General features: G+C 35.2%; 1 protein-coding gene across 1 annotated transcript; it reads left to right on the forward strand.

Annotated features, from left to right (window-relative positions):
• Positions 1-9,415: 9,415 nt before the first annotated feature.
• Positions 9,416-12,961, forward strand: LOC113301980 (WD repeat-containing protein 43-like). Its single transcript, XM_026550806.1, has 8 exons — positions 9,416-9,585; positions 9,741-9,861; positions 10,378-10,515; positions 10,953-11,164; positions 11,503-11,585; positions 11,759-11,870; positions 12,353-12,427; positions 12,519-12,961. Exons 2-8 carry the CDS (start codon positions 9,744-9,746, stop codon positions 12,711-12,713), a joined length of 933 nt encoding a protein of 310 aa, XP_026406591.1. The 5' UTR covers positions 9,416-9,585; positions 9,741-9,743; the 3' UTR covers positions 12,714-12,961.
• The last annotated feature ends 235 nt before the right edge of the window (positions 12,962-13,196 follow it).

Raw genomic sequence — 13,196 nt, forward strand, 5'->3', positions numbered from 1 at the left:
TCGCATGCTTCTTAGAATCGTATCTGTATGACAATGATCTAAGAATTTTCATCACAATGTCTTTTTCAGGAATAATCTTACCCAATGCAAAAGATGCATTAAAAATTTCAGACACTTTGTGAGTAAACTCATCAAACGAATCTTAATCTTCCATACGAAGATTTTCCCAATCAGAATTTAGGTTTTGAAGCCTAGCTTCCTTTTCACAGGTATTCCCCTCAAATACAGTTTCTAAGATATCCCAAGCATCTTTAGACCGGGTGCACGTAGTCACATGGTGCTGAAGATCTGGGGTAATGGCATGAATGATATCATTTAACTCGTCATAATTTTTCTTTGCAGCGAGAATCTCAACAGGTTCGTATGCACCAATATCCTTTGGAACAGTTGCATCACCTTCTGTAACAACCGGAGGATTATAGCCATTAACTACATAAACCCATGAATAAAAATCACGCGCTTTAAGAAAGGAACGCACAGAAATTTTCCACCATAAGTAATTTGAGCCATCGAAGACTGGTGGTACATTTATAGAGATATCACTTCTTTCCATATTCAGATCGCTACAAACACAGACTTACGAGGTCTTAACCGTGTTTGCCTGCTCTGATACCAATAGAAAAAGAGGGGGTCTAACAACCACACCCAAAAATTCGTTTGGCAATATGAATAGACGAAATCCAATATACTTTTAAGAGAATCAACTAGACAGTCAGACTCAATCTAGAGAAAAGTATATCAAAGAGTTTTGTATCTCTATTTCTCAATTCAATCTGCAATCAGCAAATAGGAATTTGCGAGCCTGGTTGAATATAAGAGAATTAACTTGAACGGTACCAAAGACCAATGTTCAAGGATCAATCAATTTCAATCAACAACCAAAGGTTGGATTTCCCAATTAATCGATTCAATGCACAACCTGTGTTATTTCAATTATATAACCAAATATAATACAGAAAAGAAATAACACAGACACCAGAACTTTTGTTAACGAGGAAACCGCAGATGCAAAAAAAAACCCGGGACCTTGTCCAGATTTGAACACCATACTGTATTAAGCCGCTACAAACACTAGCCCACTACCAATAAACTTCGGATTGGACTGTAGTTGAACCCTAATCAATCTCACACTGATTCAAGGTACAGTTGAGATCCTTACGTCTCTGATACCAGCAGGATACTACACACTTGATTCCCTTAGCTGAGCTCACCTGTAACCAAGAGTTGCTACGACCCAAAGTCGAAGACTTAATAAACAAACCTGTGTCACACAGAAAAGCCTATAGGAATAGATAAACTTGTCTCCCACAAAAATACCTACGAGTTTGTTCTGTTTTTTGATAAATCAAGGTGAACAGGAACCAATTGATATACCAGACTTATATTCCCGAAGAACAGCCTAGAAATATCAATCACCTCACAACAATCTTAATCGTATGGTAGCGAAACATGATATTGTGGAATCACAAACGATGAGACGAAGATGTTTGTGATTACTTTTTATCTTGCCTATCGGAGATTAAATCTCGAGCCAATCTTAAATAAGATAGTACTCAAACACGATAGAACCAGCAAGATCAGATGACGCAACTACAGAGAAAATAGTTGGGTCTGGCTTCACAATCCCAATGAAGTTTTCAAGTCGTTAACCTTTAGGGTTTCGTGAAAAACCTAAGGTTAAAGGAGAATCGACTCTAGCTTATGCAACTAGTATCACGCAGGAAGTGTGGGGATTAGGTTTACCAGTTGCTAAAGTTCTCCTTTATATAGTTTTCAAATCAGGGTTTGAAATCTAAGTTACCTTGGTAATAAAACATTCAATATTCACCGTTAGATGAAAACATGGTTAGATTCAAGCTAATATCTTTCAACTGTTAGATCGATCTTAGCTTGTTTTACACAAATGAAATGTACCCTCGTTTAGGTTTATGTAACCGTACCTAAACGTGTACACCATGTTGGTTCAATAATAGTTAACCGAGGTTAGCCATATGAATACTCTCATACCGACCTTGTTCATCTTAATCATAACTAGTTCAAATGACTCAAATGAAGCTAGTTAAAGAATTGTCCAATTGCTATATTCTCATAAAATTATACAAGAACACAATTGAAGCAAAATCGCTTTGATTCACTCGAATCAATTCATGAACATTATAGCCACGGTTTGCAGAGATTGCATTCCTTATTATATAAATGTTTATGTTCATGTACTTAACTGATTTTAGAACTTTAACCTTCAAGTATGCAAACGAGTACGCATACTTAAGTATCTGGTCTGAGTTTGGGTTCGCCAGTATGCAAACGGGTACGCATACTTAGTACCCTTCCAAAACCCAGCAAAAATTCCTGGACCCATACTTTATGCAAGTATGCGTACCGGTATGTGTACTTGGTACATGGAATTTCACAACTTCAAGTATGCATACGGGTATGCATACTTTAGTTCCGGTCATGAATCACATACATGCAAGAATGCACGATATGTTTATAATCCAATGATGGTTAAGTATTCTAAACTCTTATTTCAATCATTGAAATTTTCTTAGAGGATGACAATAGCCGTTTTCACACACTATTAGCATCAATTTTTTTTTCAAGTTATTGAAATAATCATAGCGAAACATTTCAAGTCTACACCAAATGATTGTATCACATAAACCATGTAAGATGTTACTCGGCGATTTTCACATGATCAAGATGAACTTGATTGAAGCGAAAGCTTACCAACACATATTCCGAGAAATGTGTAAGCGAGTTAAACTCAGCTCGAAATCTCAAATGTGTATAATAGAAAACTATATCGTAACACGAGTTATGTCTCAATATAGGAGATAAAGTAAAAATAGACTTTCCAAGTGATAGATGAGTTTCAGTATCCACATACCTTTTGTTCATGAAGTTCCACAATATCGCCTTAGTAGTTCTTCGTCTTCAATTGATGAACGCCGTTAAGCCTAGTTCTCAACTACATAATCTATCCTAGTCCGAGACATCTATAAGTAGACTAGAAATCAAGACTTATAGTTTTTCACTAACATTGACAAACAAGCTTGAGATAGCAACGCTTGCGAGTTCGACTGAGCAGTGCTCTAACAGACGGTACCAAAGACCAATATGCAAGGATCAATCAAGTCGTATCCAACAAAACTAGGTCGAACGTATCTACTTTGTTTGATCAACACATAACCTGTGATATTTGAATTATAAATATAAACAATATAATGCGGAAAAGAAATAACACAGATACCAGAAACTTTGTTAACGAAAAAATCGCAAATTTATAAAAACCCCAGGACCTTGTCCATATTGAACAAAAAACTGTATTAAGCCGCTACAGACACTAGCCTACTACCAATTAACTTCGATCTAGAATGTAGTTGAGCCCGAAATCAATCTCCCACTTATTCAGGTACAATCGCGCTCCTTACGCCTCTTGAATCCTAGCAGAAATCCGCACAATTGATTCCCTTAGATGATGTCACACCAACTAAGAGTCGCTTTAACTCAATTGAAGACTTTAAAACAAATCTACCTCCCGCAAATTAAGCCTATATATATAATTGATTTCCTGTTTTACAATCGAAACAGATCATTAGATCAAACGTAAGGTCCAGGTGATAGAAATCGATAGCAACTTGACAAAAGTCCGGCCATCTTTAAAATCCGGACTTATGCAACCCAAAGTGCAGCTTAGATTATTGTTCACCTCACAAGTATAAAACTTGTAGAATCACAAAGTTTGAGACGAAGAGACTTTGTGACTTTTATCTATCTTGTTCAAGTGATAAATCAAAAATCAAAAATCAAACAAGATCATAGTACTCAAATTATCTAGATAAAAGATAATTGTACTTGACTTCCCGAATCCTAATGAAGTCTTTGATAGTCGCTAATCCTAAAAGGTTTTCTGGAGAGTACGTCTCTAGATACAACTAAGACACACCAAAAAGTAGTGTCGGTATTCAAAGATCCTAATTGCCACGAGTTCCCCGTATATATACTTCAAAGCCTAGGTTGCTTTAGATTTAAGGTAAGATAGATTTGAAACCAAGCAAACAATGTTCACCGTTGGATGAAAGCTTTGAATCTTATTCACATAAACAAGATATACACTGTGGTTAAGTAAAATGTAACTGAACCATGTACAAAGACTATATATAACATGGTTAGCCGAAACTAGACGATTTGAACTTAAAAGCTTAACACTCATTTACATGAACACAAGGACATTGATCTTGAGTTACAATCATGTGATCACATGAGTCTACTGTTAATTAGAGAATTGATAAAATGCAAATTATCTCAGAAAAATAATTTAATCGCAATTGAATCATAATCGACATAGTTGGTAAATACACAAAGTACAAATACTTGAGTAGTTTGTGAATCGGCTGAGTCAAGGTACGCGGACCGGTTTGCAAACTTTACAAGGAAAACCTAGTTCCGGAGTTGACAGAACTTTTTCAGTTCACGTACCGGTTTTCAAACTTAAAACCTTTACCGGTTCCGGAGTTCACCGAACCTTTTTCAGTTCGCGTACCGGTTTGGTACTAAACTGATCTAGAATATAGAACCGTATTGGCTCGCATACTGGTTTGAATACTTTAGCTCAGTTCCCTTATCACATTTCTTAAAATAGTTTGTATACGAAAATACATACCTATCCGGATCACGAAACAAACGGATTTTCCCGTGATGTGCATACGATTATGCGTATCTCACAAATCTGAAAGTTGATATATAGCTATTCCGCTACGTTTACAAGTATATGTAATACGGCTTCAGACATATAACAATTTTCCCAGTTTGTAAGACTGATAACACTGTCTTGTATTTCGAATATAGTAGTTCTATATTTCTCTATACCAATTCGAAACATTCTTAAATAAGATCAATGACAAACATCACTGTTCCAGGCTATTTTCGAATGATAAACTTGAATCAAGAAATGGTTCCAAACAATAAAATGTTCTCCACCGAGTTTAATCAAGTATGAACAAATTTTCATTAAGATTAGCCATTATATTTCGAGAAATTCGTATACTAAATAATTAATTCTGGACTCGAAATTCTTGTTTATGCAAGCTAGTCTAATTAGTTATGGGACAAACGTCTCAAGGATAAAAAGGTGAATATAACTTGAGAAATAGGTGGTTCAGTCTTCACTTACCTTTTGTTGATGAAGTTCTCCAAAAGCTTCGGTTGATCTTCGCCTTCAAACGGTAGAACGCAAATGATGACTGGTTCGTTTCTCAACTACTTCTATCCTACACCGAGACTTAACTAATTGTAGACTACAAATCAAGATACAGTTTTGATAACTAAATTTTACAACAAGCTTGATATAGCAACACTTGTGAGTTTAGGCGAGCAATGCTCTAACAAGATTCTTCAGTTGTATCCAAAACCATGGAGTATTGATGGTAATATGATGATTTTGCATGTCTATAATCCTTTTACTTTAACTTATTCTTTTGTATCTCTTATTAACTTTTTCTCTATCTAATTAAAAATTAACCACATGAAAGTTATAACTTCTGAAATATAAGTTGGATTTTAATAAAATTTATATTTTTGAAACAGGGTCGAAAAGACCAAAATTTCGATAACAAAAAATATAAGTCGGATTTTAATAAAATTAACCACATGAAAAGTCATAAATTCGATAACAAAGATTTCAATTTTATTCATCCAAGATACTCTTGCAATGTCTTCATTTTGTGTTCCGAGAATCTGGGGATTTTAGGCTATTGATGATGAATGACAACATATATGTTGATGGAAAATGTGTCACTTTGATTGAACTCGAGGATGGGTGCAAGTGTGTTGATGAATGTGTTGAATATTATGTGCCCATGGGTGAATATCCGTCGAATATTTAGAAATCCATATCCGATAGGTTAAGCGTTATCGGATATTCGATATTCGATAATATCCTATAAGATATCAAAAATTAGATATCGATTCCGATAGGTTAAGCTATCGGATATCAGATATTTATCCGGTAATATCCGGTTATAACAAAAAATGTTAAAAACCCTTTAAAACATGTTCATAATTGAAATTTAAGTTCAATTTTTCAAATATTTCATACCGGATATCAGATATTTTTTCTACTCTTCTACTCGACTCTAATATGGTTAGGGTAAATCACAAATAAATCCATGTTCTATCGGATATCGGATATTAACAATTCAGATAAAGCCTAATCTGATTCCGATATATTAAGGAAGAAATATCCGATAGAATATCCGATAAAACGGATAAAATCCTATAGGATCTCGAATACTCGGAAACGGATTCCGGATATCAGACATATATCGACATGCTTATATGTGCCTATTACGGATAAGGGCATCTCTTCGAGGATGGTTGTACTTGTCCTACCATTACCTTAATATTTTTATCAACCCCACAAGTAACAGTAGATAATATTGTTGATTGACAGTTTTCATCATGGTGCACATGAATTTTAGGCAGCATTTTTTTTGGGTTTCTCCAATGACTTTCTTGTCAACATCACATCCCTTTTGACATCTTCATTTTCCCTATCCTTGTTTGGTTTCTGTTGAGTATTGGTACTCAAAACACCAAACAAGGTACTAACTCTACAGACTGTTATTTTGATTTTAAGTGGCTGTATTTTTTATGGATAATTCTATTTCGTAACTTCATGTAGTTCGACAACCTTCATTTGATATTTATCTTAATATATTATAAGTTCATTATTATATTTCAATAACTTGCCGAATTATGTTGTCCAAGTACAAGTGTTCAAAACAGAATTTGGAACCCTTTATAATTTTAAATTGTCATCTTAATCTCTTCTACCATCACCTTAATATTCTTGACATGGTTCGGCCATGAAAAGGTCTATTGAGAATGAACAACTGTATCGAGAATTTTAAAACTGTCAGACCTGATATTTGTCCACTCAAACAAAAATTCACAGGTTTTCCGTGTTCTTCATTAATGTTCTAAACATGTATTTTTTTCTTTGGTGTTAGTCGTTTTCTTCAACTTCTTTATGTGTTCTTTTTGGAAGATAAGATGATCAAACTTATTTGTATAACTCACCTGGTAATGTTATTTTATTAGATGATAGTTGGAACTTATTGAGATACTAATAACGAATAGAAGTAAAATGACCGTAATCTCATCTTACCCCTGTTGCTTTGTGAGCTCTAGAACTTGACAAAAATATTTGGTGATTTCACTTAAACGGTGAATGGACGAAATTTGGTTTTCAGGGTATTGGATATGTTATATATACTGTGTCCCACATATTCCGTATAACGTAAATGGCAAAGATTTGTAGAAAGGATAAAATAGAATTTATACAGTTAAGAGACACATTCAAGAACTAGGTCAACCTCCATTTTTTTTTGTCGCTTAGTGACTACTGTGATTAAAGACTTTGCGCTACACCTGATTTTGTATCAAACCAATTGTCTAGCTTTGAAAACATGATTTATAAAGAGGGATACCAGTTCTAGTAAGTGCTGATACCGTTTCATATAGGACAAAAATATCCCACTGATCATGGCCGTTGGATCGATGAAATGGTACCAGCACTTAGTAGGACTGGTATCCCCATTTATAAATCGTGAGCTTTGGGACTATGTTCCATATAAGTGAAAAACTACAGGGAGATCCATTCTTCGGATCTTTCCCACTGTGAAACCCAAGCCCAAAAATCTGAAAGCGCGCACCCATTTTCTAAGAAAAAATTATTCTCAAACTCATATTTTATAAAATTCTGTTTCGTTATTTTTTCTTTTTCTTCTTCTTCATCTTCAATTCCTTTTCTTCAACAGCGCACAAACCCATCATCCATCTTCTAATTTTGGATCAATTCGATTCAACACTCAACAACCCATTCATCTTGTTAACCTCCACCTATTCATAGATTCAACCATTTGATCTTCAGAGCAGATCTATCTTCTTCTTTGGAGTTCAACAGGAAACCCATAATCATCTTCATATTCAAACCATTGACCCCTTATCAACAATGTCATCTCTATCTCTCAAGAACACCGAAACCCTAACTTCAATTCCTTAATCCCATCTGTTGAGCAGCGACACAAAAATTCCTTTTCAATTATGCTCAAACCCACCCAAATTCGTACCAATCTTCACCCAATTTCAGATCTGAAATCACACCCACTAATTGTTCCATCGTTTCTCTAAGTTATGGTAACAAACTAAACATCACCAATGTTTAAACAATCAAAGTATATTAGGCTGCACACGAAAAAAATAGACGATTAGGGCTGTAGAAAAAGATAGTTGAATCTTGTATGTGAAGAAAGTGTTCTCGTATGCCATTGCTTATCAATTCGTTTCCTTATCTTCTTCTTTAGTTGATGTGCTGCTGTGAATAGAAGTTATGGTTCAGAAGATAATTCAGGGTTTGGAGACGGACACAGTATAATATCTATGTTATGGTTGCCACGCACTTTTAAGAATGAATGCTTACAAACTATTAAAAGAGTAGAGATGAGTGGTTTGATGAAGGAAATAATATATACGTTATGCAGATACTTTTTTCTTAGTATTGAAACCAACAAAAAACAAGGTTGCATAACTTATTATGCACCTACAATAATATTTACATAACAAGTTATGCAGTCATGAAAGTGGATGCATAACCTGTTATGCATCTGAAAATATGACTGTATAATGCATTCTGCATCGAGAAAATTGTTGCATAATCTTGTATGCATCGAGAAAATGGATGCATAACCTGATATGCATCATTTAAATATGGCTGCATAACGCATTATGCACCAATTTTTTCTGTACGAACTAAAATCAACCAAAACAATGGCTACATAACTTGTTATGCAGTCGAAAAATGGTTGCATAATTCGTTATGCATCTTTTTTGGAGGCTTCATAATGAATATGCAGTCAGTTTTCGAAAATTTTCCCTAAAACAATGATCACCTCCGATTTTTTCGTGAAAAACAAAAATTTGATATTGTTGTTTGTACTCTTGCTTAGCTCTCTTTAAAAGATTTCCAACGATATAAAATTTGTAAAATTCCAAGGCGCGGATTTTTAGATATGTTATATCCAAGTTGCGTTACCAATTATACCCCTGAAAAGTTAAGATGCATAACGAGTTATCCCTGAAAAACAGTATGCATAACACGTCATGCAGATGCATAAACTGTCATGCAGACAAGTTTTTATAATTTCGAATAATTATGAGTGTCGCAGAAATATTAATGTGTGTCACGATATCCAAAATTAATTGTGGGCCTGACAATGAGAAATTATTTATTTTTGGGTCTCCCCCTTCCCTCCATGTAATAAAAAACAAAAGAAGAAAAAAATAAAGAATTGGGCCGTTAAGGGAACCAGCCCATAACCGAAACAAGTCCATAACAAACACAATCCCGGATCCCCTAATCCTTTCCCCGCATTCTAATTCTAACTCCTCCGCCTTTTGTCGCTGTCTGTACTGTTCTAATTCACTCTTCTTAAACCCTAGTAGAGAAATAAAACTAGGTCTTTTTCCCCATTTTTCTTCGTCTTCTGCTTCAAGGTTTGGCTTCTCTGCGTCCCATAATCTCAGGTTAGCTCTTTCTTTAATCGCCGTTTCTTTTGTAAACCCTAATTTCATAGCCTCAGCATATCATTATTTATAACTTTATAGCTTCAATTTACAAAGATTCAGTTGATTGGAAACTGAAAGTGGTATCCCTGTTCTTTTGAAATTGATTTCTGCAGAAAATGGGTGCTGAAAAAGTAGACGCAGTAGTGGTAGATGCTACAAGAAGAAAGAAAAAGGAGAAAAAGAAGATGCGACCAGCATCTGATTTAGATGCTCCTACAAGCATAGAAGAAACCTGTAAGGCCAATTTAATACATTTTTCTGAACTTTTTTTTATAGGTTTATTGATCTTGAGTTACTCAATATTGTGATTAATTGTAATCTATGGTGCTTAAAATCATGTGTAGTTGTCTATTAGTGGAAATTAGATTCCAGTTTTCCAAAACCATATGCTGTTATTTTTTTCCTTCTATTACTCTCGGATTTCCTCTGATAGTCTAGCTCCTAATTGCTATCTGCTATAGTAAAGACTTCTCTTTGGAGGAGAGCTCATAGTGGTTACAGTGATCATTATGACAGAAACACCAATTACTCTCTGGTTTTATCATAGGGCTAGCTGACACCACGACAACGTGGTTTCCTGTACTTCAGACAGCAAGTACATTGTGGAGCGATTGACAAGGTTTTCCGTGTCAACTAGTCAGAATCTTTTGAGTTGTATGATATTTCTTAGGTTGTGATACTGATTTGTTAGGTTGTGTTAGTTTTTACATACTCAGGAGTCAGGACTAATCCCGTTTTGGACTTGTTTAGGTCATGACGATGTGAAAGGACCGGCAACAGAAGAGAAACTAGTTGCGGTAGTGGTAGATGCTTCAAGAAAAAAGAAAAAGGAGAAAAAGAAGCGACCAGCATCTGATTTAGATGCTCCTACAAACACAGAAGAAGCCTGTAAGGCCATTTTAATTCATTTTTCTGAACTTTTATAAGTTTATTGATCTTGAATTACTCAATATTGTGATTAGTTTGTAATCTTTGTTGCTTAAAATCATGTGTAGTTGAGTATCAATGGAAATTAGATTCCAGTTTTCCAACCCTTAATAAGGTGGACTTAATACTGTGTTCTTTACATGCCGTTATTTTTTTTCTTCCAAAAATTCGATTAATCTCATTGGATATCGAAGGGCTAGCTGACACCACGACTATGTGGTTTCCTTTACTTCTTATAGCAAGTAAATTGTGGAGCCACTGACAAGGTTTTCCCATGTCAACTAGTCAGAATATTTCGAGTTGTATGATATTTCTTAGTTTGTGATACTGATTTGTTAGGTTATGTTAGTTTTTGCACAATCAGGAGTCAGGACTAATCCCGTTTTCGACTTGTTTAGGTCATGACGATGATAAAGGACCGACAATAGAAGAGAAACTTGCGAGTATAAACTTGACTAATGACAATAAAAGCAGCATCACTGAAGACGAGGAGCCTTCTACAATCACAACAGTCCCAAGTGCAGATTCGGTTCACGTGTTGCTCAAGCAAGCATTACATGCTGATGATCGTGTGTTATTGTTAGACTGCTTGTACACGCAAGATGAAAAGGTATGCCTAGTTATTTGATAACATAACTGGATAGAGATATATTTAACACAATGTTTACTGCTTACAACCTTGGGGTTCATGAGAAAATGATCCAATGGCTGAGTGTGTGTCCGTTTCTGGATGGTTCACATAGCAAGCAGATCATCCTACAAAACCTTACTGCAGACCATATTAATTCGTGACTGCAGGTGGTCTAACTATGGTCTTAGAGTAAGTAGAATAAATGTATAACCCATATTATTGGGTTGACTTGTTGTAGCCTACTTTTGGGATTGTCAACCCAATGAGATTGATGTTTTGAATCATAGTGTTACTAATGGAATGATACTTGGTTTCAGGTTATTGCAAATTCGATCTCCCTATTGCATCTGACAGATGCTCTTAAACTCTTGGATGCCTTGTTAGTGCTTACACAGTCAAGGTAAGCTCCTTTTCATTGAGTTTTAAGAGTCAAATTTGTGAGCTAAATTCTGACTGATTGGTTTTGAACTCTTGGTTTTAGGAAGAGTTAGTTCAAAATATACATGGTTCAGTTTATTATACAAGTTTTCCGGTAAAGACCTCGACAAGGCTGAATGTGATTTTTCTTATCAGGGGTGCAGTGCTATCTTGTGCTCTTCCTTGGCTAAAAAATTTACTTCTTCAACATTCAAGTAGCATAACATCAAAAGAATCTTCCCTAAGGTCACTCAACTCTCTATATCAGGTCATTTTCTTCCCTCACTATTTTATTTAATTCTTTTGATTTGTATGCCAAGCTTCTTCTTTCATCTCCTATTTGCTCCACTGCAAGCCATAAGCACATGCATCTTGATACGGTGCTTGCGTACCCGTATATTGTGATAGGAAGCATTCGTCTTAATATTAGTGGGTTACTCATAGACATCAATTATTATGATACTGCACCATAACAATATTACGGTAATTGCAAATGCATCATATGCTAAAAGTGTATGTATAGATGGAATGATCTTATTTTTGGTAATCGCACATATGGGTGATGGGAAATACAAAAGTTACATGAAATGATTTTCAGTAGTGTATTTGAAGGATAACAAGTATAGAGTATCCCATGTTTCCTCAAATATCATTTGAAGCTCTCTCTTTCTGTTACCCCTATCTTTCTTAGCAGTCGAACTGACAATTACATTATGACTGAAAGGATTTTTGTTTTACCCTTATATGCAGCTTATTGAATCTCGAGTTTCAACATTTCGACCAGCTCTTCAGTTATCAAGTTGTTTGGATTACCTTTTCACAGAAGTGAGTTCGATGAAAGTTTTTTACTTTGAATTCGATTTTTATTTACATTTTAGGACTTATCACTTGCTATTGTTGGTTTTTTCTTAAACAGATATCAGATGATGCTGATGATGAGACAATCAAGATTACCCCCATTATTTATGAAGATTTTGATGACAGTGAGTTAGACAAATCTGAAGATGATGCCATGGACAGCGATCCAGAGACTGAAGAACAACAACATGAACAGCATGAGGAAGTTGAGTTCAGTGATTATGATCAAAGCGATGAGATGAGCGAAGATTGACACTGGTTGGAAATGAATAGTCCATCTAGCTAAAAGTAATTGTTGTATTCAATTGCACCAGTATTCTGTGCCTGAAGTCTTTAAGATTTGGTATAACAGTTATAAGCTTTTCCGTAAAATTTGATCTTATGTAAGAGGGAAATTATCTTGACTGCCTTTTAGTATCACTACCTAAAAATTTACGTTCTCAAGAAAAATACTATCAGACTTCCGAACCTCTTGATCATAATCAGCGCTCAGCAGTGTGCACATTTTGAAGGTTTCATTGTAGGCACAGGCACACTGGCCTGTGATCCTCGGTTCTCAGGAGAGATGTAAGAAGCTTAATTTCAGTTTGTTTTTGCTAAAAGAGTGTTGATAGAATAGCCTTGTAATGATTTTTTATCCAAATAACTAATCAGACCTACCAACTATAGAAGGCAGTACTCATTCTGCAGGTAGCTCATTTCTAAGGCACTGTCAGAACAGTCGGCATTGGGCTCG

Source organism: Papaver somniferum, chromosome 8 (assembly GCF_003573695.1).
Source record: "Papaver somniferum cultivar HN1 chromosome 8, ASM357369v1, whole genome shotgun sequence".
Classification (NCBI taxonomy): domain Eukaryota; kingdom Viridiplantae; phylum Streptophyta; class Magnoliopsida; order Ranunculales; family Papaveraceae; genus Papaver; species Papaver somniferum.

What these genes read in the sequence shown, in the direction of transcription:
- LOC113301980 (XM_026550806.1), top strand. Translation starts at nt 9,744, where the DNA reads ATGGGTGCTGAAAAAGTAGACGCAGTAGTGGTAGATGCTACAAGAAGA. An exon ending in TGTACACGCAAGATGAAAAG is followed by an intron (nt 11,165 to 11,502) that starts GTATGCCTAGTT and finishes ACTTGGTTTCAG; the next exon opens with GTTATTGCAAATTCGATCTC. An exon ending in CACTCAACTCTCTATATCAG is followed by an intron (nt 11,871 to 12,352) that starts GTCATTTTCTTC and finishes CCTTATATGCAG; the next exon opens with CTTATTGAATCTCGAGTTTC.